At 47.5% G+C, this 21,429-nt stretch overlaps 1 protein-coding gene across 1 annotated transcript in view; it reads left to right on the top strand.

The window, feature by feature from the left end:
• Window positions 1-10,059: 10,059 nt before the first annotated feature.
• Window positions 10,060-21,429, top strand: part of LOC116940961 (zinc finger protein 385D-like) — a 45,893-nt gene continuing 34,523 nt past the window's right edge. The window contains exons 1-2 of the mRNA XM_032951420.2: window positions 10,060-10,117; window positions 15,910-16,108. Coding sequence (XP_032807311.1) covers window positions 15,926-16,108 — 183 coding nt within the window. The 5' untranslated portion in view covers window positions 10,060-10,117; window positions 15,910-15,925. The remainder of the gene's footprint in view (window positions 10,118-15,909; window positions 16,109-21,429) is intronic.

Raw genomic sequence — 21,429 nt, forward strand, 5'->3', positions numbered from 1 at the left:
GAGATTGGTGACAGCAGCCACCACACTTGTGGGCTATTCTCTATGGCCTCTCAGTGTTGGAGATACCTGCACCTGCCACACTTTGTTCTGTTTGCAAGGATCAGTGGCACGGTTCCAGTTGCTCTCTACTGAGCCTCAGGATCGAATGCGAGTGCTTTGAGAGCTTTTGCTCGATCCAAAAGTTGGATCAATATCAAGAAGTGAGCCTGGCCAAAGCCGTTGATGCCACCACACCTCACCAATGGTTTATACCCTGTGCCTGATACCGCAGCTGCTCCACAGTGGACACACGGCCGCCAAAATTTGCCCTAATAGTGTCCAACCATCCTGTCCGAGGTCTTCCCCTTGGCCGCCGGACTTGCGGAGACCACTACAATGCCAATGTAAGTGAAGGACCTCCTCCCATCCTGCACACGTGTCCTACCCAAAGCAAATTATGCTCAGAATCATACCTACAATACTTATATTTCGGACTTCTGCATTGCTCATCCTGTTTTGCCACAATATTCTACTAATCGGATTCCTCGAGTTAAATAAACATTCTGATTCTGGCATTTCTAGCATCTGTCTCAAGTTTCAAGTTTCATGTATTAGGTATGGCCCTGTGAGCCATGCGGCTCTTGAGTCGGGTGCAACCGCAACAAACAAAATACAAACAGAGAACATCTTAAAGCAACGACGCGCACCAGAAACATCCTGGATAAACCAGCAAATCTTCCAGAAGAAAAAAAAAACGCATCACAACGCTGTGTGCAAAAATCCCAGTGTGATGCAAGTCAAGCAATAACAACCATAAGAAAATTTAGATTAAAGTTATCAAGCCAACTCCGAACTTCTGCAAGTAACATGGCTTAACCATATGTTTTCGAAATCACCAAAATAAAGCTATAAAAACAATGTAACAACAGTAATCATAGGAACTGTGATTCAAATTTAACAACAAACGATATACATAACATGTACGACCAAACTTTCAGCCATAGCTGGCAGCATGACACTCCCAGTGTATGATGTGTGAGTGAGTCAGTGGTAGTGTGAGTGAGTGTATGTATAATATGTGAGTGAGTCAGCATATGATGAGTGAGTGTATGATGAGTGAATCAGTGTATGATGAGTGAATGGGTCAGTGGTTGTGTGAGTGAGTGTATTATGTGTGAGTCAGCGTATAATGAGTGAGTCAGTGTATGATGTGTGAGCGAGTCAGTGTATGATGTGTGAGTGAGTCAGTGTAAGATGAGTGAGTGTATCACGGCCTCCTCCACCGCCATCACGGCCTCCTCCACGCCCATCCCGTTGCGTCCTCGTGGGCGATAAACGGCGAGACTCGGTGGCGACGGAGATGCCAAGCGCTGCCGCGTGTGTCAGACACCTGTGCTCAAATGCCACAACCAACGTCTTTCTTTTCGGGCTGCTTAGACGGAGTCCCGCTCTCTTGATCCATGCGGTAGTAGTAGAGATTCATTAATTGGTGACGCTGTTTTTGGCAGTGGTGCATAAATCACGAAAGACTCAACACGTTCATCGATAACACTACTTCGAAATGAAAATGTATGCATTCATCGCTAACACAGGCAGTACTCCTGGATTGTGGGACTCGAATCCAATGTAAGTGCTACTTGCGGCAGTGTCCTCTTCTGCCGTTCGTACACCTTGTTGTATTTGTGCAATGCGAGCAAGTAAGTGTCAGTCTAAAGACAGCTGTGTGGCGACGCATCTGTGGCTTTTGGACTGCACGGCACTCCGTCGATGTAAAACCACGAAGGCAAATTCCGCCACAAAAAAAAACAGCTGTTCCCACCTGGTCGTCTCCAACCCCCTCCCAGTCTGTTTCCATCTCTTCCCCTCCCCCCCCGCTCGTTTACGCCTGTGATAGAACCTATGTATATATGTTGAACTTCTTTCGCACCGTACGTAGACAACCGTGCTCATCATAAACCATTTAATTATTCATCATACACCTGCGTGTGGTTATTTGATGTAATCTCTTAATTAATTTAGAAATGTAAACAAATCTATTTCTTTTATTAGACACATACTGTACGTACACGAGTACAACGCAAATGTTCCATTCAGATAAACAAATGTTTGCAAGAATGTTAAATATTCACAGCAGCCAGTTGTCTGCTATAAACAATTCAGCTACAGTGCAACAACAACTTTCCAGTGACCAAGTCACCCGGAATGCGCTCGTTCTCATCACTCCAGCTTAGCTTCCACATCTTGGACGTTAAGCTGGCTTGAGCCTAGACAGTGCTTGGATAGGCGATAGCCACACACACAAACAGCAGGCGTTATAGGTGCTGTGGGCAGTAGAGGGCAGTGCCGCAATAGCCATTGTTGTTCTGCACACGCCTCCCAACTCGCACTGACTGATCAGCGTGGTGAAGTATGATGAAAATAACCCTTGCCAACTCGCAATGAGTGGGAGGCCCACATCCAGCGGTGGAATGGCAAAATCGGGCTGTGCATGCACTGCATGCACCGCATATACAGGTGTAGGGGTGTCAGGGGAAGGATTCCCACCAATAGGAGGGTTGGTGGGACGGTGACAGGAGAAGGGGGAGGGGTAATCGAGGAGATATAAGGAGAGAACTGGCGGGAAGAGGGGGCCTTGGGCGGGAACGAGATTGAGAGACGGCTGGAGGGAGGTGTGGATGACAGAAGAGGAATAAACACCAAACCCCCTGCAACCCTTGTGTCGACTCTCCCTTACATCTGGTGGCAGCGGTGGGATCTGGCAGGACGCCGGCGGTGCCTGGTGGTTCCGGAGTCGCTGCGTTGACAATTGGTCATGGATGTACACTGCTGCCAGCTGCTGCACCTGGCAGGGTGGAAGACACTGGGCACATTACAGGGTCGGTACTTTTGGCCAGGCATGACCGCTGACGTGCACCGATGGGTCGCTACCTGCGTCGAATGCGTGCGGCGGAAGCCACCACCCCGGGTTAGCCGGGCGCCCCTATAGCCCACCAGGGTGACCAGGGTCAACGAATTGGTTGCGTTGGACATCCTGGGACCACTGCCGGTCACGCCACGGGCAAATGAATACCTGTTTGTTGGTGTCGAGTACTGCACGAGGTGGCCGATGGCGTGGGCCCTCCCGGACCAAACGGCACAGACCATCGCCGATGCCTTCGTGGGGGGCTATGTCCTTGATAAGGGGGCACCAGAGCGGTTGCTCACGGATCGGGGCAGGAATTTCTCCTCACAGCTATTGAAGGACGTCTGCTCTATCCTGGGCACTAAAAAGGTCCGAACATCTCCGTATCATCCCCAGACCGATGGGATGGTGGAGCGGCTTAACCTCACCAATAGTGGCCATGCTGTCCCAAGTGGTGGACGAAAACCACTCCGACTGGGACCTCCACACTCCATCGGTCTTAGCAGCGTATTGGGTGGCCCCGCACGCGGCAACGGGGTTCTCACCGTTTTTCCTGATGTATGGACGGGATCCCGTTCCGCCTATTGAGGTGCAGCTGACCGACATTCCTGCAAGAGCCGACGCATGGCCCAAGGCACTAAAGGCCTCCCTCATTTATTTGAGAGAGGCCCGCCAGGCAGCCGAGGCCGCATCGGCCACCAGCCAAGAGAGCAATGTACGGATACGGGAGAGGACAGTGACAGCCAAGCGCTTTAAAGTCGGAGACCAGGCATGGCTACACTGTCCTCAGGTGCCGGTTGGCCTCTCACCGAAGCTGCACCGACCCTGGAAAGGGCCGGTCGAGGTCATTAAAGCACTCCGACCGCAGTGCGTCCAGGCGCAACTGGGTAAGCGACGATGGTTTGTACACCCCACCCGCCTTAAGCCATACATCTCTTCATTATCGTCACCGCCATCATCATCACCCCTACCTGGGCCAAGGTCGCCGGCCACCACTCGCCGACCGGCAGGGGGTTTGGTGCCCTGTGTTCCCTTGTCACCTACAGCGCCCCATGTGAGGGCTGACGGAGGGGCGGCACGACCGGGGGTCGCGGGGGCTGGAGAGACAGCAGCACCAGACGAGGCGACACCGGCGTCACCGAATCGGGGACCGCGACGAGACGGCGTTCGAAGGAGGGGGCCGCCGCGGTCATCTGCTGCCTGTGGATGCCCGGGCTGTTGCGGGACTCTGGCTGGAGAACCGGGCAGACCGGTTAATTGATTTTGTTGTATTGGATTGTATGGTTGTGGGGGGTTAAGGACGGTCGTCACTGTCAGGGGGGGAGGCTCGTGGGGAGACTCAAATGGGCCATGGGGTAGACAGAACCGAGGACGGATGTTTTTTCTCCGGGGGGGGGGGGGGGTGATATAGGGGTATCAGGGGAAGGATTCCCACCAATAGGAGGGTTGGTGGGACGGTGGAGAGAACTGGCGGGAAGAAGGGGCCTCGGGCGGGAACGAGATTGAGAGACGGCCGGAGGGAGGTGTGGATGACAGAAGAGGAATAAACACCGAACCCCTTGCAACCCTTGTGTCGGCTCTCCTTTACACAGGCAACAACTTGCAACACAAAAACTGAGTGAAATGAACTTTGACAAGCAGCTCCAAGCTTTACTCGAAACAAAATAATCCTTGACTTACAGAGACGGCGTTTGTGTGAGACTATAAATGGTCAACCCATTACTGTCCTTTACAATTACCCACCCAGACACGCGTGTGTATACACATGTAGAAGGCATGCAAGTGGTTCGCTACTCTCGCGATTCACAATACGGGGGAAAGGATTTAATGAACACTGTGATCGTGCGACCGCTCGTGACTGTAAGGGTCACGTGAACCAATTACTTACAACAACTTCTTGTTCTTCACGTTGGATTAGCGGTCGTCTGTTCCGGAGGTACAGCCATGCCACTTATGTGCCACTCAACATACGCGAATAAGAAACAAAATTATTTTCCGACGCAACCATCGTAAACCTCTGATTAGCACCTCAGATTCAGCACGGTTGGCTACGTACGGTGCGAAAGAAGTCCAACATACATACGAACGTAAGAATCAAATTCAATCCATGGAATGTGTGCATCGGTAGCTGTCCGTTTTTTTGCAGAGGGTACGGGGCTTCATTATGCTTTAAAAGCAAGCAGCAGGGCATCGGAGAATGTGGTGTAAAATATGTATAGTCATATTGCACTTGAAGCAAATTTAGAGGTATATTTGTGATGCATGCGAGTAGCACGTTGGGAGGCCCACGTCAGCATTTCGGGCCCCTTCGGCAACGCATCATCACGTCCCTCAGATCGCCAACCCGGTGTGGGATGGCATGGACATCGGCGCTCGTTGCAGCACAGATAAAATGACAGCCTTTGCTTAATCCTCGATAATGAAACCAAAGCTGTAGCTATTTATAACTGTAACAAAACCCCGTGTAGAGTTCATGGCTTGTTGCTGCCCAGCTCTCCGATGTTTCCAGGTTGTATAGCGGCGTGTGTTGCTCGGCTTGAAGTCTGACGTTACCGTTTTACTTGCTGGGAGCTTCTTCGGTTTTTGCTCCACGTTCCGCGAACTTCTAAAGGAACTGACGCTAATGCCGAATAGCACACGGTACAACGTGAGAGCACGCGGGAGATCCATCCCGTGCTTCGTCGGAGCTTTCTTGATGTATCCATTGCTGCCCAGCGCTGACCGACAACGACCACATTTATAAAAATGCAACATTTTCCGGTGTTTTTTTTTTAAACATTCCAACTTTCTCGTGCATCTACCGCAACGGGAGCAAGCTAGGGCGCGGCGTCAGATTGTGAAGTGGGCAGTGGTAATCCGGGTACATGGGGGCTCGAGTGGGGAGAGCCATGTGCACGAGGAATAACAAGTGGGTCTCCCAGTCCTGGTTGTCCCCACGCCCTGCCCCCAGCCGTGGCGTGCCATGGGTAATGATGGGGCCCCCCTCCCGGGCCAAGGTAGGAGGCGGCGCCGTGGTCAGAGGCCCGTGCTGCGGTTTTCGTCGGACCGTTGGATGGCGGTGGTGGCGGTGGGGGTAATGGGTTAGTTGGCGGTGGTGGGAGCCCTGGTGGCTCGAGAGTGGTCGGTCTCTGGCTGTGCGTGCAGCATGCATAAATCTTGCAGGCTGGATGGACACGGGATGGGACGTGTTTATGGGCTGAGGATTAAAGGATTCTCCCCAAAGATGCTTAGATTTACTGCGAGTGTAAGCAGGATGCAGCCTCACGCTTGCAAAGCCCCGGATATGCCAAACTGCTAACGTGCTCGTTGTGTGATTATATTTTTCTTTGCATTACTTCACGGTTCACTTTGTAATGTTAATGCTGATCGTGGTGCTGAGATATTGATATTGTGTACTTAGTCATGCTGGGATATCCGGACAGGTGGCCCAGCTGTAGAGTGAGCGGCTTGCATTTGGAAGATTTGCGAGTTGAAATCCTGGTTAGAGATTGACTCAGCCCATATTCACTTTGCGATCGATAACATGATTATCACTTGGTAGGGAAGTCAACAGTGGATGCTCTATGGATAGAGTCGCCTCCACCATAGGAATGTGGAATTTCCACCACTTGTTCAGGGCTGAGATCAACACCGCCTGTCCAACCAGCAGTGTAAATGGGGACACCACAGTTAGTCGATCAGAGAGTCGCCTGTGGATACTCTCACCGCTTCCAAGACGTTTGTCCAGTGTGAAAGAGCAGACCGAATACCCTCTAGAGGGGCTCTCTAGGGCTCGCTCTAGTGGAGGCCTTTCCACCGGCAGCGGAGCGAGCAAGCAACTGGCAGCGCTGCACCTTTGCTTCATCTCTGTGAACACCACCTGGTCATCGGGCGGCTGTCAAAGACGTGCTGATGAGACTTGATTGAAGCAAACGGCTGTTTGCACCCTTGTTCACATATGCTGATTTGACTGTGTTTTTGCATATCCCGTCCACGGCATATCAGCGGCGTTAGTTACCAGCTGAATAATTTAGATAATTTCCTCAGTGGCAGCGGGCGGGTGAAGCAGTGAGGAAGGCGTCGAATGTAAACGGTGGGGGCGGGGGGAGGGGGTTAGGGGGATAGTGGGGAGGGGGATAGGGGGCGGGGGAAGGAGGGCGTTGGGGTGGCAGCTCCTGCTTCTTTGGTGTGAAAAATGCTTGCGAGCATTTTTCGCGTGTACGAAGGCAATGAAATAACACTGCTCAACAATAATTAGGCATGAGGCTGTGAATTATTTAAATAGTATCTTGCCCCTGTTTTTTTTTAAATATATATCTACTGAATGCCTACGGTGCGGTAACCGCTACGTGCATTAATCCAGCTACCGTTGCAGTAAGGTTCCGTTTGACTTCAAACACCGTTGAGACTCTGTCCAGTAAATTGTCACAGGAATTACGTGAAAAGGCAAACACTGTAGGCGCCAGTTATGTGGATTAGAGGATAATGAAGAGTGGCGTTGTTCCACCGCCATACATTTTTACGCACATCAGTCACACCTGATGTGTGTGATTGAAAAAAATCAATTCTGGAAATATTTCACTGGTGCTAGATGTAGACAGGGAACTTGCCCTGAAGTAAGTTACAAAAAAGATATACAGCTCTCAAAATACACCCTTCAAATGATGTGATGTCAATTCTTTAGAGGGTTTTTTTTTACCATTCTGCTTCAGTTCAAACAACGGAGGAGCGATGGTGTAGGAGCCACGTACCTCGAAGGCTTTGGAGGGAAAAAAAGCATAGATCCATCAAATGGTGGCTCTTAAAAAAGATTTCACCAATTTTTTTTTGACAACTACGAATTTCTGTACAGATGGTGGCAAAGCAAGTAAATGAATTACTTGAGCAGGAGGGTTGATTGCAAATGGCCATGACCATTTTTCACCGTTGACTCATTCATCATTTAGTCATTCATCAGGCCCTGCTGACTGGGTTTGGTGTGGTGCCGTAGTTGGAAGCTGCAGTGCACTTTCTCTGCCTAACCGCTAATGGATTGGTGAGCGCCTGTCTAGAAAGCCGACCGACATATGCGGCCAAAACAAACGTTGCTGCGAAGTCCATCAGTGTTAAAAAAGTGTTTTCCTAAAGGTTGTTGGTTTAGTTACAGCGGTGGTGTTGATTTTATACAGGCTCGAAGCTCCAATTGACCTTGCTTGATAATATACAGGATGGCCCAGATGTCTTGTGACCCCCCCCCCCCACTAAATTCTCTCAAGCTTGAAATATTTTAACATTTTAAAGTATGGTTTCTTTAAAAAAAGAATGAATATATAGAGAAAACATGTTGGGGGTCAATTAATTGGAGGTTACAAGACATATGGAACACCCTGTAGGACTAAATCTCCCCAGATACGTCTAATCTCATCAGATCTCGAAAGGTAAAACAAGGTTGAGGCTGGTAACTACAAGAATAAGATACTTCCTGGGAACAGCAGGTGATGTCGATTTGGGTTGTGAGGTGGTCAGATGGTGGCGGTAGAACGATGGATTGTTAAATCCATCATTTGCGCGAATGGTTTTCTCTCGTTGCTTCAGTTTCGTCCCGCACGAAGCCAACAGCCTAATGCATGGAATTAGTCAAACATCCAGATGCAGGACCGTCTTTGATAAAGAAAAGTATGCGTCAATAAGTCTTCCAGCACCCACTATTGACATTGCTACAATTATCACCGTCATCCCGTCACCATGCATGATAACTGCAGGTTTATGTTGCCGTTCACCCTCGCGGTGTATACATTATATTATATTTCATTGACTCGAGTGCGTGCTGACGCAAACAAATACGAAACGCCGTGTAAAACGATCAGCGCACGGGCACGAGAAAATGATTTACATAACAATACGCAAAGTATATCTACAAGTATCGAATGACTGCGCCAGGCTATGTCAGTAGAATCAAAGGGAACAGCCGTTGTTGCTGGGTTTAGAAAACTCAAATCCTCTCGACCCACCGCCACGCTCCATCTTTCCGCGTTTAACCAATTTTCTCCTCCATTCAAATCGACTTGTTCCACGCTGCACGCGCCCGATGATTGTTGAACGCGTCCCACGTGACGCGCTAAGCAATTAACGCCATCTGCGTCAATATGGCCGAGTCAAAATTAAGTCCTCAGTTTTAAAGCTTTCGTGACTGCAAGGATTAATCTTCTTTGGTTCTTTCGGTAAAGTCACGTAGAATGAGAATAAAATAATAAATTGATAAAATAAAATAACACAATAATATTCTCACGACGTTTCGGCCACAACACAAGCGGCCTTCATCAGGTGAAGGGGACGAGACTGTCTGGAGGACAGCGCTGGAGTGAGAAAGCCACGCTCAGATCACGTCGTGATCTGTAGAAATTTGTCGTGATCTCAGCGTGGCTTTCTCACTCCAGCGCTGTCCTCCAGACAGTCTCGTCCCCTTCACCTGATGAAGGCCGCTTGTGTTGTGGCCGAAACGTCGTGAGAATATTATTGTGTTATTTTATTTTATCAATTTATTATTTTATTCTCATTCTACGTAACTTTACCGAAAGAACCAAAGAAGATAAGTCCTCAGTGTGTGCGTGTTCCACGAGACGCGGACGCCGTTAATTGTTTAACGCGTCACGTGGGAACGTGTTTCAGAAGCATCGGGCGCGTGCAGCGTGAGACGAGTTCATGCGTTCGTCAATGCTGGAGAGGGGGGGGGAATAACATCGGTAAACGCGGGAAAGATGTAGCGATGTGGTGGGTCGCGAGAACTGGAGTTTGGCACTATATATATATAAAAAAACAGCCTTACGGAGTCGGTGGTGACTTATCCGCTAACTCAAACGTGTCTCCCCCCCCCCAACGGGCTTGCTCTCAATGACAACGCGTGTGTGTGTGCTCGCGCGCAGAGAAGTCGCGCACTTATTTATTATTTATCTCACGTTTCTGCGGAGATGATGATGATGCTCCGTCGGCCGGCGTGAGATGGTGGGTTAGTGTGTGGGTGGTAGAGTCATGGCGGGGGGGGGGGGGTGGTGTCTGTAGAAATTTGATCCAGCTGCCTCTTAACGGCCGTTGAGAACAAGATGTGGATACGGTGCAATAAACACGCGCGCAGCAGCACGGTGGGAAATGAAAGGGGGGGGGGCGATGACAGCTCCCGGGGGGGGGGGGGGGCACGCTCTTTCACAGCGAGCCCTGCCCGCCACGGAGGGCAGGGAGCGCCTTGGCATCGAAGAAAACGCAACGCAGAGAGGGCGCTTCGTGAGTCGTCCATTCGTAGAGGAGGGTCGGGTATTTTTTGTTTGTTTGTTTTGCATATTGAAAACGGGGTACAAATTGTGTGTGTGTGTATGTGCTGCGTTTGGTTGTATGTTCCTAAGAGCAGAAGCAGCCACGGTGGTGGAAGCATTAGCCACCAGACGAGTTACCGCCTCTCCGCTTGTGAAGGAAGAAGCAGCCTTTTTAGTTGTACGGTATAACCACCTCTCTCCCTCGGCATTCCCATCTCCGCCACCCCACAGCCTCATTCCTCCCTTTTCTCTGCCCCCCCCCCCCCAAACGCCTTCCAACCCCATCACAAACCATTTCCTCCTCCTCATCTCCTCTCCTCCCACGATTCATCGCCCTGCCCTCCCCACAGCGACTCCCTTTCCCTTCCTACAACCTCTCCTTTGCCTTAAGCAAAAACCTTCCTCTCTCTCTCTCTCTCTCCCCTCCGCGTCTTGAGCCGCTCGCTGAAGGCGAACGGAATTACTCCGGCAGCTGGAGTAACGCCTCGATTGGTTGGAGCTCTGGAAAGGCAACGGGGGGGGGGGGCGGACGAGGTGGTGGGGGGGGGCGCCGGTAGCCCCTGGATTGGCCACCGCACTGCAAAGCAAAGAGAGCATCGCGATCGACTCCGCGCCAGAGTGACACACAGAGAGGAAAGGCAGAGCCAAGCACTTCAGTTTAGCGAGTGGGTTCGCCGGGTGCCTTCGGCGGCGTGCGTGAGTCGTAGGTACAGCGCGTTACTATTCTCATCATTATTATTGTTTTCATTTTCCATTATTTATTTTCCGCGTCCGCTAAACTCACCTTCGAGCGAAGTCGCCGTCCCATGAGGTTGCTGCTGCTGCTGTGTAAACGTTGCGATGGCTGCGATTGGACCTGGGCACCCAGCCGTTGTCGTGGGACTTTAGGGCTTCAAGATTCGTGCATCGCAAAGGTAACGATGGTGGATGGGGGGTGGGGGGTTGTCTTTTGTGTTTGTCTTCGAGGTAAAGCACGGGGGGGGGGGCCTCGTTTAGCTAAGCTAGGCTGGAGGCGTCAAAAAGTACGACATTGTGCCCTACAGGTATTGTGAGGATGCAATAAAGATTACCGTGTTGGCAAAGTGATTATGCGACGACATGTTTGTGAGTATATTATAAATAAAAGGCAAAAATAATATCGAAGCTAAGTCGCTGATGTGTAAATGAAATTTGAGGTATTTTCAGTAGAATTCACGTTTTGTTTACATGAAGTATCAAGTGGTAATTCTAAGGGTCAACGAAGTGTTTGGTGAGCTGGTCAGTTACATAACTATCAATCTGCTTTAATATACTTGTACTGTCACAATCTGTCATGGTGTTTGTACATTTATATACATCTCATATTAATAACAATGAAATCATAATGAAAATACATAATCGTTTTATATATAAATTGCTTGCCTAGATGCTGTTGATTAAATTATATCTACTTTCACCCACACCATTCTGAAAATTGTCGTAAATCTAATTTTAATATACTTCTAATTTGATTGAAGAAAGACAAAACAAAACTCCCCATGGTACAATTGTAAATATAATTGGTCTTATGAGAAGTTTATGTTTTACCCTGAAGAAAGAATAGAGTTGTGAAATGCTCATCGGTGAAATTCCTAAAACATGAAGATTGCATTATCCCTTGTGGTAATACATTGTTGATTTTTTAATTTAAAATCATGGAACTGTCAGCTCGGTGCCGCTAATGAGATTTTACTATCAGTGATAAGTGTTGACGATTTCCGTATCAACTGCTTGCGATAATATAAACAATATACCCACTCCGATTATTTGCGTAGTTTTCAAATAAGTGGATTAAATGTTGTGAAGCTAATTTCCCAAGTGTATACCATGCGTGCTTAATATTATGGAAAACAAATTAAATTCGCTTTCATATAAACATTTGTTCATTAAAGATACACTTTTCAACTAAAATGTTTGTTAACCATATATGTTGCATCTAAACTAAGTAATAGTACTTGTGTTCCGAGGGGAAATGAGTTTTATGCATTAATTAATTCTATTTATGAGACAGTTGACATTGCACAACATTTTCAGACTTATCTGCAGATTTGGTTATACGTTGGTGTCATATCATTACGCATCCTAATTTGGGCCTGAATAATTCAAACATGTTACCTAGCAAATGTCCTCGCGGCACTGGATTAATTTCTCACTGAATATTTTTTGGGTCGCTGTTAAGACGGGGGTAGGCGGTACGGTGACTGGTAGCCACAGCCACAGCAAGAGGTATGGTTGGTGTGGTGTGCCGATTGCGGGAATATTTATCTCGGGCACGCCAACCCGGACAGACCTCAGCTGAAATCATGCCACTGTGACACCACTCGCCATGCTTGTAGTTTTTTCTTGACCCTTCCTGCCGCCACCATCACCGCCACCGCCACCACCGTCGCTCAGTTGATTGGTGGTGCTGGTCACGGACAGCCAAAATGTGGAAATTGCAGTTGATTTTCTGACGCCCCGTGGAGCCAGGCAGCCCGGCGCGTAGCGGCAGCGGTGAATCCATGGCGATTGGCGATTACGATCGCTTGTGCGGGACGCGCATTAGTGGCTCTCACCCGACGAGCTAAACAAAACAAAAAATTCGGTTGCCGAAACGATGCGAGACGGGGGGGGGGACGCCTTGAAATTGCGCGCAGAAATTAAATTTACGTGATCGATCGTTGGTGGGCGCCGTGCATGAGTGAGAGAAGATGCGGACGGGACGTTCTTGTGCGCACACTGGCGGCGAGAGGAGCGAACGGGTACCACCGCGGGGGGATTGATTGCTCGGCCAACTTGTACGCCAAGTTTGCATATTAGCATCTCCTGCAGTTCGTGTAAAAGTCGAAGAGTTTGTTAAAAATGTGTGGATGGCAATATCGATTGACGTTTTTCCTTACGAGTGTTTCGTTTATAAATGATTTTCCTATCGGTGATCATTTATTTGTATAATTTCATCGAAGAATAGCTCCTCAAACTACATTGCTGTGTGTTTAGATGCTTGCATTCCCTATGCGGAATGGTGTTTAATGTACTTTGTGCATTCACAATTATATTGTAAATTTAATATTTAATTCTCCTAAATGCGCATATATTATGTTGTGTGTTTAATCTATGTGTAGGTGATGTGTTTATATGTAGGACACTAAATTATGTGATGACACCATTGGTCAAAACAGTAGATATAAATCTTCAATTGATTTTAAAGATTATTATTCACCTTTTCAGCTGCTGGGGAAAACACTACGAAATTATGAATTAATAATAAGAATGAATGCTTTTAATTATATATGTTATAACACTCATAAATGCAGTGAATAAAAATATATATATAGAAATGGTGATAAAAGCCCTTTCAGTGGAACAACGGGCAATGACTGAACCACATGAACTAAATTTGAGGCAGTGATGGAATATAAGATTAAGTACTACGGACACGTGAGCCCTTCATGATCTTCCCAATCATGATTCTTGCCGAGATAATTAGGTCGACATATTGGGGGTGGTGTATTTGGTAGACAATACCTGCCTTTGCCTACAGCAAAGTCAACCTCTTGTTTGAGAGCTCAGAATCGACCTGTACGGTGCCTGCAGCAGATTTCGGTTTGTATGTGTGTGAATTTTTTTTGGGGGGGGGTTAAGTACATTCTAATGCAGTCTTTGCTGGATTCGTGCGTCAAGTGCCGTGCACATTTTTGCATTCACGCTGCATTAATCAATCTTCGTGACAGCATGCGGTGTTGACAATTTATTATCGACAAAATTCTCGGTCGGGATTGTATGGGCAAATGGACCACAAAGTGCCTTGGCTTCCAATTACCCTCGGCATGCGGAACGTGTGGTCACAAAACACTTGTATGTAATTTGCGACGAGCAGTAATGCATGCCTTTCGCTATCGGACACCGCATTTTCTCAATCGTGTTATCAGACGCTGGAGAAAACAACAAACAAAATTACAATGACCCGTGGCGATTTTTTTTGCCGCACAGCGTTCTGGAGCCGACAATTATTACAGCTCGCGTGTTGAGATGCAGCGCTCCCACTCTCCATCTTAATGCATCAAGAGCTTTTCTTGTCAACCGCCGCTTCTCAAAACGACAATAAAACATGACATTGCCGTAGGGACAAAGCGTTGCTACGTGGCTTCTGCTTTGTAAGTTAAAAAAGGATATTTCCCCCCCCCCCCCCAGCAATGCAAATGCCGCGATTGAAAATTAAGCCAGGCCCTGGGTTTGGGTTCCAAGGAGCCCGTACAATGAGAAATGGGCACTGCGCCTCCCTTGCGAACCCTTCCCTTCGCAGTTTGGCTCGACTCATTTCCCTGGTTTTTTTTGCTCGAGCTCAATGTTTTCAGATAAAATGCAATCACAACATATATTTCTCTTTGGGGAGTGGAGCGGTGGTACAGTGGTTAGCACTTTGCGCAATGAATCCGGGGACCGGACTTAGATTGACAGCCACGGCTAACATCAGTGGCAGGTTATATCAGCATTGATCATGTCCTTACTGGTACCCTCCCTCCCCCTTCATCAACCTGCATGGAACCCATGACCAACATAGTGCGGGGGAGGCCGTCATCCATCGGTGATGGAAAATAGCTGGAATTTAAGTTCTCTTCGGAGGCTTTTAAAATACTTGTTATCGCCAGCACATATGGTATCGGGATCGGGGGTAACATTATTTGCTATTGTCTATACGCGCGGGAATAAAGCACGTATGGTTGTTGTATGCTATATGTGCGGTGAGTATATGAGGAACGTGTGTATACATTATTTTGTGTGCATTTGCATACATGTAATGTGTAGTGCAGGGCTTAATTTCATCTGCATTTGTTCATACTGGGGACCCGGGAAATATGTCTGCACCCTACGCACCACATCAAGCATATTTCTCGCTATGGCTGTGGCTACTCGTCATGTGCCAACGCTAAGCTACCAATTCGGCAGCATTGGTATACTGATGTACACGTGCCCACGTCTTGGTATTTTACTTATTTCGAACGGTTAAGTACCTGCCGTGGACACACCGGCGCTCATTCGCTAAGTGCGACCCATTGCCACGAATGGAGGAGACTTAGATTCATGGTAGACTTTGTGGCATGCTGCCGGCTCGGCCAGCATGTCAATTCATACCGACGGTGCCGCTAAAACCTACGATAAAATCACCCAGGGATGCACCCAATATCTAAAGATTTTGGAAGCTCAGCAGGCCAAAGCCTGGATGGACTGCCACCATGCATAGCAGGTCTTACAGACTGTGGGGCATATGCAGTAAAGGGAAATGCAGGAAAAAACATTTTACTGTAATCTGTGCTCCCTGCCTTCACCAAATCCATGCCCACTAGTGTCGTGACGTAATGTAAAATAAAACCACCATGGTTAGCACGGAGTGGGGAGGTCTTCATTGGTGGATTGACAAAGAGTCCGTAGATACAAACATATGCAAACATAGCGACACCATGAAAATACAGACATTTCCTCGCATATAACGAACAAGGCAGCAGATGGCGAGGTTTATTTTTAATTTGTTATGGGGCAATCAAGAAAAGAAGACGTCACTACAGTTAAATATAAGTGATTATTACAGATCACGTATTCGTGGCCTAAAAATAAATAACGCAACGCCAGTGGGGCATGTGCTGCAGTTCACCTAATGATTATAGTCAAACAATACACTACAACGTCCGTCTGTATTTTCCACCCCCCGGACCGCTCAGAGTTGACCACCATTGTCGTTGTCGTTCTCCTCTTGTGTCCACTCTGCAGGTGGCCGGGCCACCACATGCAGCTCAGCGCGCTCCTCCACGTACCGCTCCCAAACCCGACTCTCGCCTCCACCCCGTGCCACCCGCTGTGCCACCCGCTGTGCCACCCGCCATACCCGGCGGTCATGGACGTGAAGCCGATTCTGCCGTTCCAACTCGGGGCCACCGCTCCCATGGGCCTCTTCCAGAACTTCAGCAATGCAAGTAGCTCGCAGTGCGCACCCACAATGGCAAACAAAGATGACCCGTATATCCTCGGCAGACTGTTGGGGCAAGTGCTGTTAGCGAGCACCTATGAAGGTCGGCATGGCACACGAGGGGGTGGGTGGCCAATACCATGCCCAACCGCCTTTGTCTCTCTCGTGGCGATGTTTACACCCCGCACCAGGTACTCATTTGAGGATGAGCCAACCTCGCGAAGGTCCAGAACTGGTTTAGATATTCACGCTGATGATAGCACAGGAATTGAAGTTGGGCCACTGGGGTGTAGTGCAGTGCATTAACCATTGCACAACTTCTTCCAAAAATGACAGAGAATAAAGATCTCCCTTGTATATCCATACAAACCATTGGAGAAAGTTTTGTTAGTGAGCAGCCTTCAGTGCTGGCTGGCACGGCGCACGAGGTTGGCATGCACGTTAAAGACTAAGACACACAAACCCAAACACGAAGCGGGAAGGTCTCGCACCCATATAGCTTTATATAGGCAGCATGTTCTATTCTATTGAAGTTCGTTTTTGTTTTCAAGAAATGGGTTAACATGTACTCACGCTGATTAGCCTGCCTGCATTATAAATAGCAAAGACAAAGATCTCCATTTAGCCTGACAGACTGTTAGAAAGACGTGCTATTAGTGAGCATCCTTCGAAAGGCTAGAACGCCACACTTGCTTGTGTGGCAAACATGACGTCTAAGTATATGCCTTCCCGTTTAAGGCCGAGTTAACCTAGGGGAGGATCAGGACAAGTTTAGTCACCACTTGCTATGGATGTGAGCCATTGTCAGGAATTGAGAAACCTCTCTTTAGAATGGCTGCACCCGAAATCCACAGTGGAGCAGGATCGAGGGAGGTAAGACTTTCTCTGCATGAGACAGTTGAAATTATGGGATCAGAAAAATAGGAATTAATGACATGGGGGCATAGGCCATAGGCAAAGAGGCCACTTGCCCATTCATTTTTTGGAAGGGAAGCGGATAGAGTACATCTTACAAGAATAATAATGTAAAATTCTATTCAGGATAACCTCACTGAGCCTTAGGACTAATTTAATGAGGGTCCTAAATTCGTATGTTTGACTGATTCCTTTTTGAAAGAGCGTTTAAAAAGGCAAGTGGAGAGAATTCAGCGTCCTCGAAGAAATCCCATTACACATACGAGGAAATCACACTCAAAGATCTGCACAGACAGACTCAAGAATTCATCAATGTACTATGCGACACCTCGCAGCTCAGCAATTGTGCGAGGTTATACGCTGCAACAACTCTTCCATCCAAAGTGCTGGATTAGGGGCATGCCTTGCCGTGCTCAGCGCATTCTGCGGCCCCTGAATTAATATCCTTCATGGTTCTTTGACATGCCCCCGACCCCCCCCCTTCCCCCCCCCCCCCATAGCTGTTTGGCCCCCGGACTGCAAAATTGTTCCCACGCGCCTGATTGGAACAGCACCGGAGCATTCCCTGCGGATCTACTCGCTCCAGCTTGTTCCGATTTGCCATAGTTCCACTCTTACCCCTCCTGTCTCCCCTCCACCCACTCTCAAGCTCCCCCACCCGGCCTTGTTTTACTCCCGCCTCTTCCGCCTCCTCCACCTTTAGCAAACAATGGCCCCTTCTTAGCAAGTTTTAATGAAGGGATTACATCCACTATAACGTGCACCGCGTGAAGGAGTGCGGCTCTGCTTATTTAAATAATGCATTTACCACGAGTGCACTCAGATAGAAAAGGCTGTTCAGCAACGGGCATGTCACGGACATCACCACCTTGCCACTGATTGGCCACCATCGCGTCGCACGGCAGCGGATAACTTTGGAAAATGGGATTTTTTTCTTTGCGCGGAGCGTGATTGACTGCCCCGCAGGTTCAGTCAATCGGCCGACTCTTGCCGCTGCCACCGCCGCTGCAGCTGTACCTCTGAGATTCGCCCGTCTCGGTATTGGCAGTCCAGCGAATGGTATGCACAGTCCGCTAACCAATGTGTGCGGCAGTGTTGATAAATTGCACATTATAATTACTCTTACTTCTGTGCATCACCAATTATATGGCACTAATTCGAAATTTGTAAAAAAAAAATGTTGCACAACCGGTTGAATGGAGATGTATTTTTTCAAGTTTCACTGCCTATTTCATGCCCCGTCAAACAAGCACCCTGGGTTCATCCCTGAGCAGAGCTCGGTCTTGAGCCACCGTATAATTAGGTGATAATAAATGTATCTGTCATTCATGGTGGTGGGGGCGTGGGGGAAATCTGATAAAATAAAAAAGATCCAAAGTGATTGCCTTTTGCGTGCTGTTTTTCTGATGGAAGATTCCCGACATTCTCTGGAGACATCGTGCATTTCCGAGGAGAACTCTGTGAAAGTGATATCTCTTTGATTGTCATGCGCATCGGCCACTGGTTGTGCACTTTAATTTTGTATTCTAATAAGCCTTTGATTTTAGGCCTCTGCCACACGTGGCGCACGATTACAACAATGCAACTGTCACACGCCGATCGTGATTGGGCTTAAATGCGGGCATTCGCGTGAAATTATCATTCATCACCGCTCTCGGCCATCTCCGCTGTCCATTAGGCTGCACTTGCTCACATTAGCCCCGAGTGCTGGTAGCGCTGCGCTTCAGAAAAGGTCAGCAGATGTACTCGATAATTGTGGTAAGGCAGTGAAATTTTAACTCATGGGAGAAAAATAAGTGAATCGAGGATGACATTTCTGCAGCGACGTGGGTATTTTTTGTCGTCTGAATATTGCGCATTCTGGTGTCCTATGTGCATGAAAGTGGGCTTGGACAGAGCGTATTATGGTGAGAAGGGATGGTGGTCAATAGATGAGACTCATAATGGAACGTTGGGTAGAGGAGAGAACGTGCCTGAAAGGATGACCGTGATGGAGATTGAACAATGAGATCAGTCCTGCGCAGGGGGTAGATGTATCTTGCAAACCGCAGGACCACGATGGACGGTGACCGCATTGGATGGCCTTTTCCAGCAGTTGATAGTCAATGGCTGATGATTATGATGATTTTCATGTATGTGCTGTGTTTGCATTATATATATAAATAAAAACAGTTAACTCTTACGACAGCTGATGTGTGCCTGACACTAAAAGATCACATTAATTGCACATGCCTGCATACCCAATGCTGCTTTAAAAAACAAAAACTGTCTGATTTGTGAGAGTAAAAAAAAGTTATTTAACCCTTGATTTCATGGTTTCATCCAAAACGACGACACACATCCACCTGGGAATTGAACGTTTCATGAAACCAGGTGCTTCAGATACTGGTAAGGGCATTGCAAAGTAGCTGGTGGTGTTAGAGACATTCATTTTGATATTCTTGGTTCTTTCGGTAAAGTCACGTAGAAGGGAAATAATAAAATAATAATAAAACATAATATATTGTGAGAATTTTATTATATTATTGTTTTTTTATTCTTTTATTATTTCCCTTCTACGTGACTTTAACGAAAAAACCAAGAATATAAATCCCTGCAGTCACGAAAGCTTTAAATCGAGACATTCATTTTGAGTTTGTTTTTTTTCCCCACTGATTTCCAAATCCTCGTAAAGTTGCATCATCACACCATATCTATGGACATACAGTGAGGGAAAAAAAAGTTTTTGATCCCCTGCTGATTTTGTACGTTTGCCCACTGACAAAGAAATGATCAGTCTATAATTTTAATGGTAGGTTTATTTGAACTGTGAGAGACAGAATAACAACAACAAAAATCCAGAAAAACGCATGTCAAAAATGTTATAAATTGATTTGCATTTTAATGAGGGACATAAGTACTTGACCCCTCTGCAAAACATGACAGTACTTGGTGGCAAAACCCTTGTTGGCAATCACAGAGGTCAGACGTTTCTTGTAGTTGGCCACCAGGTTTGCACACATCTCAGGAGGGATTTTGTCCCACTCCTCTTTGCAGATCTTCTCCAAGTGATTAAGGTTTTGAGGCTGACGTTTGGCAACTCGAACCTTTAGCTCCCTCCACATATTTTCTATGGGATTAAGGTCTGGAGATTGGCTAGGCCACTGCAGGACCTTAATGTGCTTCTTCTTGAGCCACTCCTTTGTTGCCTTGGCCGTGTGTTTTGGGTCATTGTCATGCTGGAATACCCATCCACGACCCATTTTTAATGCCCTGGCTGAGGGAAGAAGGTTTTCACCCAAGATTTGACGGTACATGGCCCCGTCCATCGTCCCTTTGATTCGGTGAAGTTGTCCTGTCCCCTGAGCAGAAAAACACCCCCAGAGCATAATGTTTCCACCTCCATGTGTGACGGTGGGGATGGTGTTCTTGGGGTCATAGGCAGAATTCCTCCTCCTCCAAACACGGCGAGTTGAGTTGATGCCAAAGACCTACATTTTGGTCTCATCTGACCACAACACTTTCACCCAGTTGTCCTCTGAATGATTCAGATGCTCATTGGCAAACTTCAGACGGGCATGTATATGTGCTTTCTTGAGCAGGGGTACCTTGCGGGCTCTGCAGGATTTCAGTCCTTCACGGCATAGTGTGTTACCAATTGTTTTCTTGGTGACTATGGTCCCAGCTGCCTTGAGATCATTGACAAGATCCTCCCGTGTCGTTCTGGGCTGATTCTTCACCGTTCTCATGATTATTGCAACTCCACGAGGTGAGATCTTGCATGGAGCCTCAGGCCGAGGGAGATTGACAGTTCTTTTGTGTTTCTTCCATTTGCGAATAATCGCACCAACTGTTGTCACCTTACTCTTTGTTTTTTTCGGTAAAGTCACGTAGAAATAATACAAAATAAAATTATCACCTTCTCGCCAAGCTGCTTGGCAATGGTCTTGTAACCCATTTCAGCCTTGGAGAGCTCTTTGGTCTTGGCCATGGTGGAAAGTTTGGAATCTGATTGATTGATTGTTTCTGTGGACAGGTGTCTTTTATACAAGTAACAAGCTCAGATTAGGAGCACTCCTTTGAAGAGTGTGCTCCTAATCTCAGCTCGTTACCTGTATAAAAGACACCTGGGAGCCAGAAATCTTTCTGATTCAAAGGGGGTCAAATACTTATTTCCCTCATTAAAATGCAAATCAATTTATAACATTTTTGGCATGCGTTTATCTGGATTTTGTTGTTGTTATTCTGTCTCTCACTGTTCAAATAAACCTACCATTAAAATTATAGACTGATCATTTCTTTGTCAGTGGGCAATCGTTCAAAATCAGCAGGGGACCAAATACTTTTTCCCCTCACTGTATATACAATATATATTGAATCGTACAACCAAATCACCCTGAACGCACCCGCCTGTATCCAATATCACAAAG

This window comes from Petromyzon marinus, chromosome 10 (genome assembly GCF_048934315.1).
Source record: "Petromyzon marinus isolate PM22_M1 ecotype Great Lakes invasive population chromosome 10, UKy_Petmar_22M1.pri1.0, whole genome shotgun sequence".
NCBI classification, from domain to species: Eukaryota; Metazoa; Chordata; class Hyperoartia; order Petromyzontiformes; family Petromyzontidae; genus Petromyzon; species Petromyzon marinus.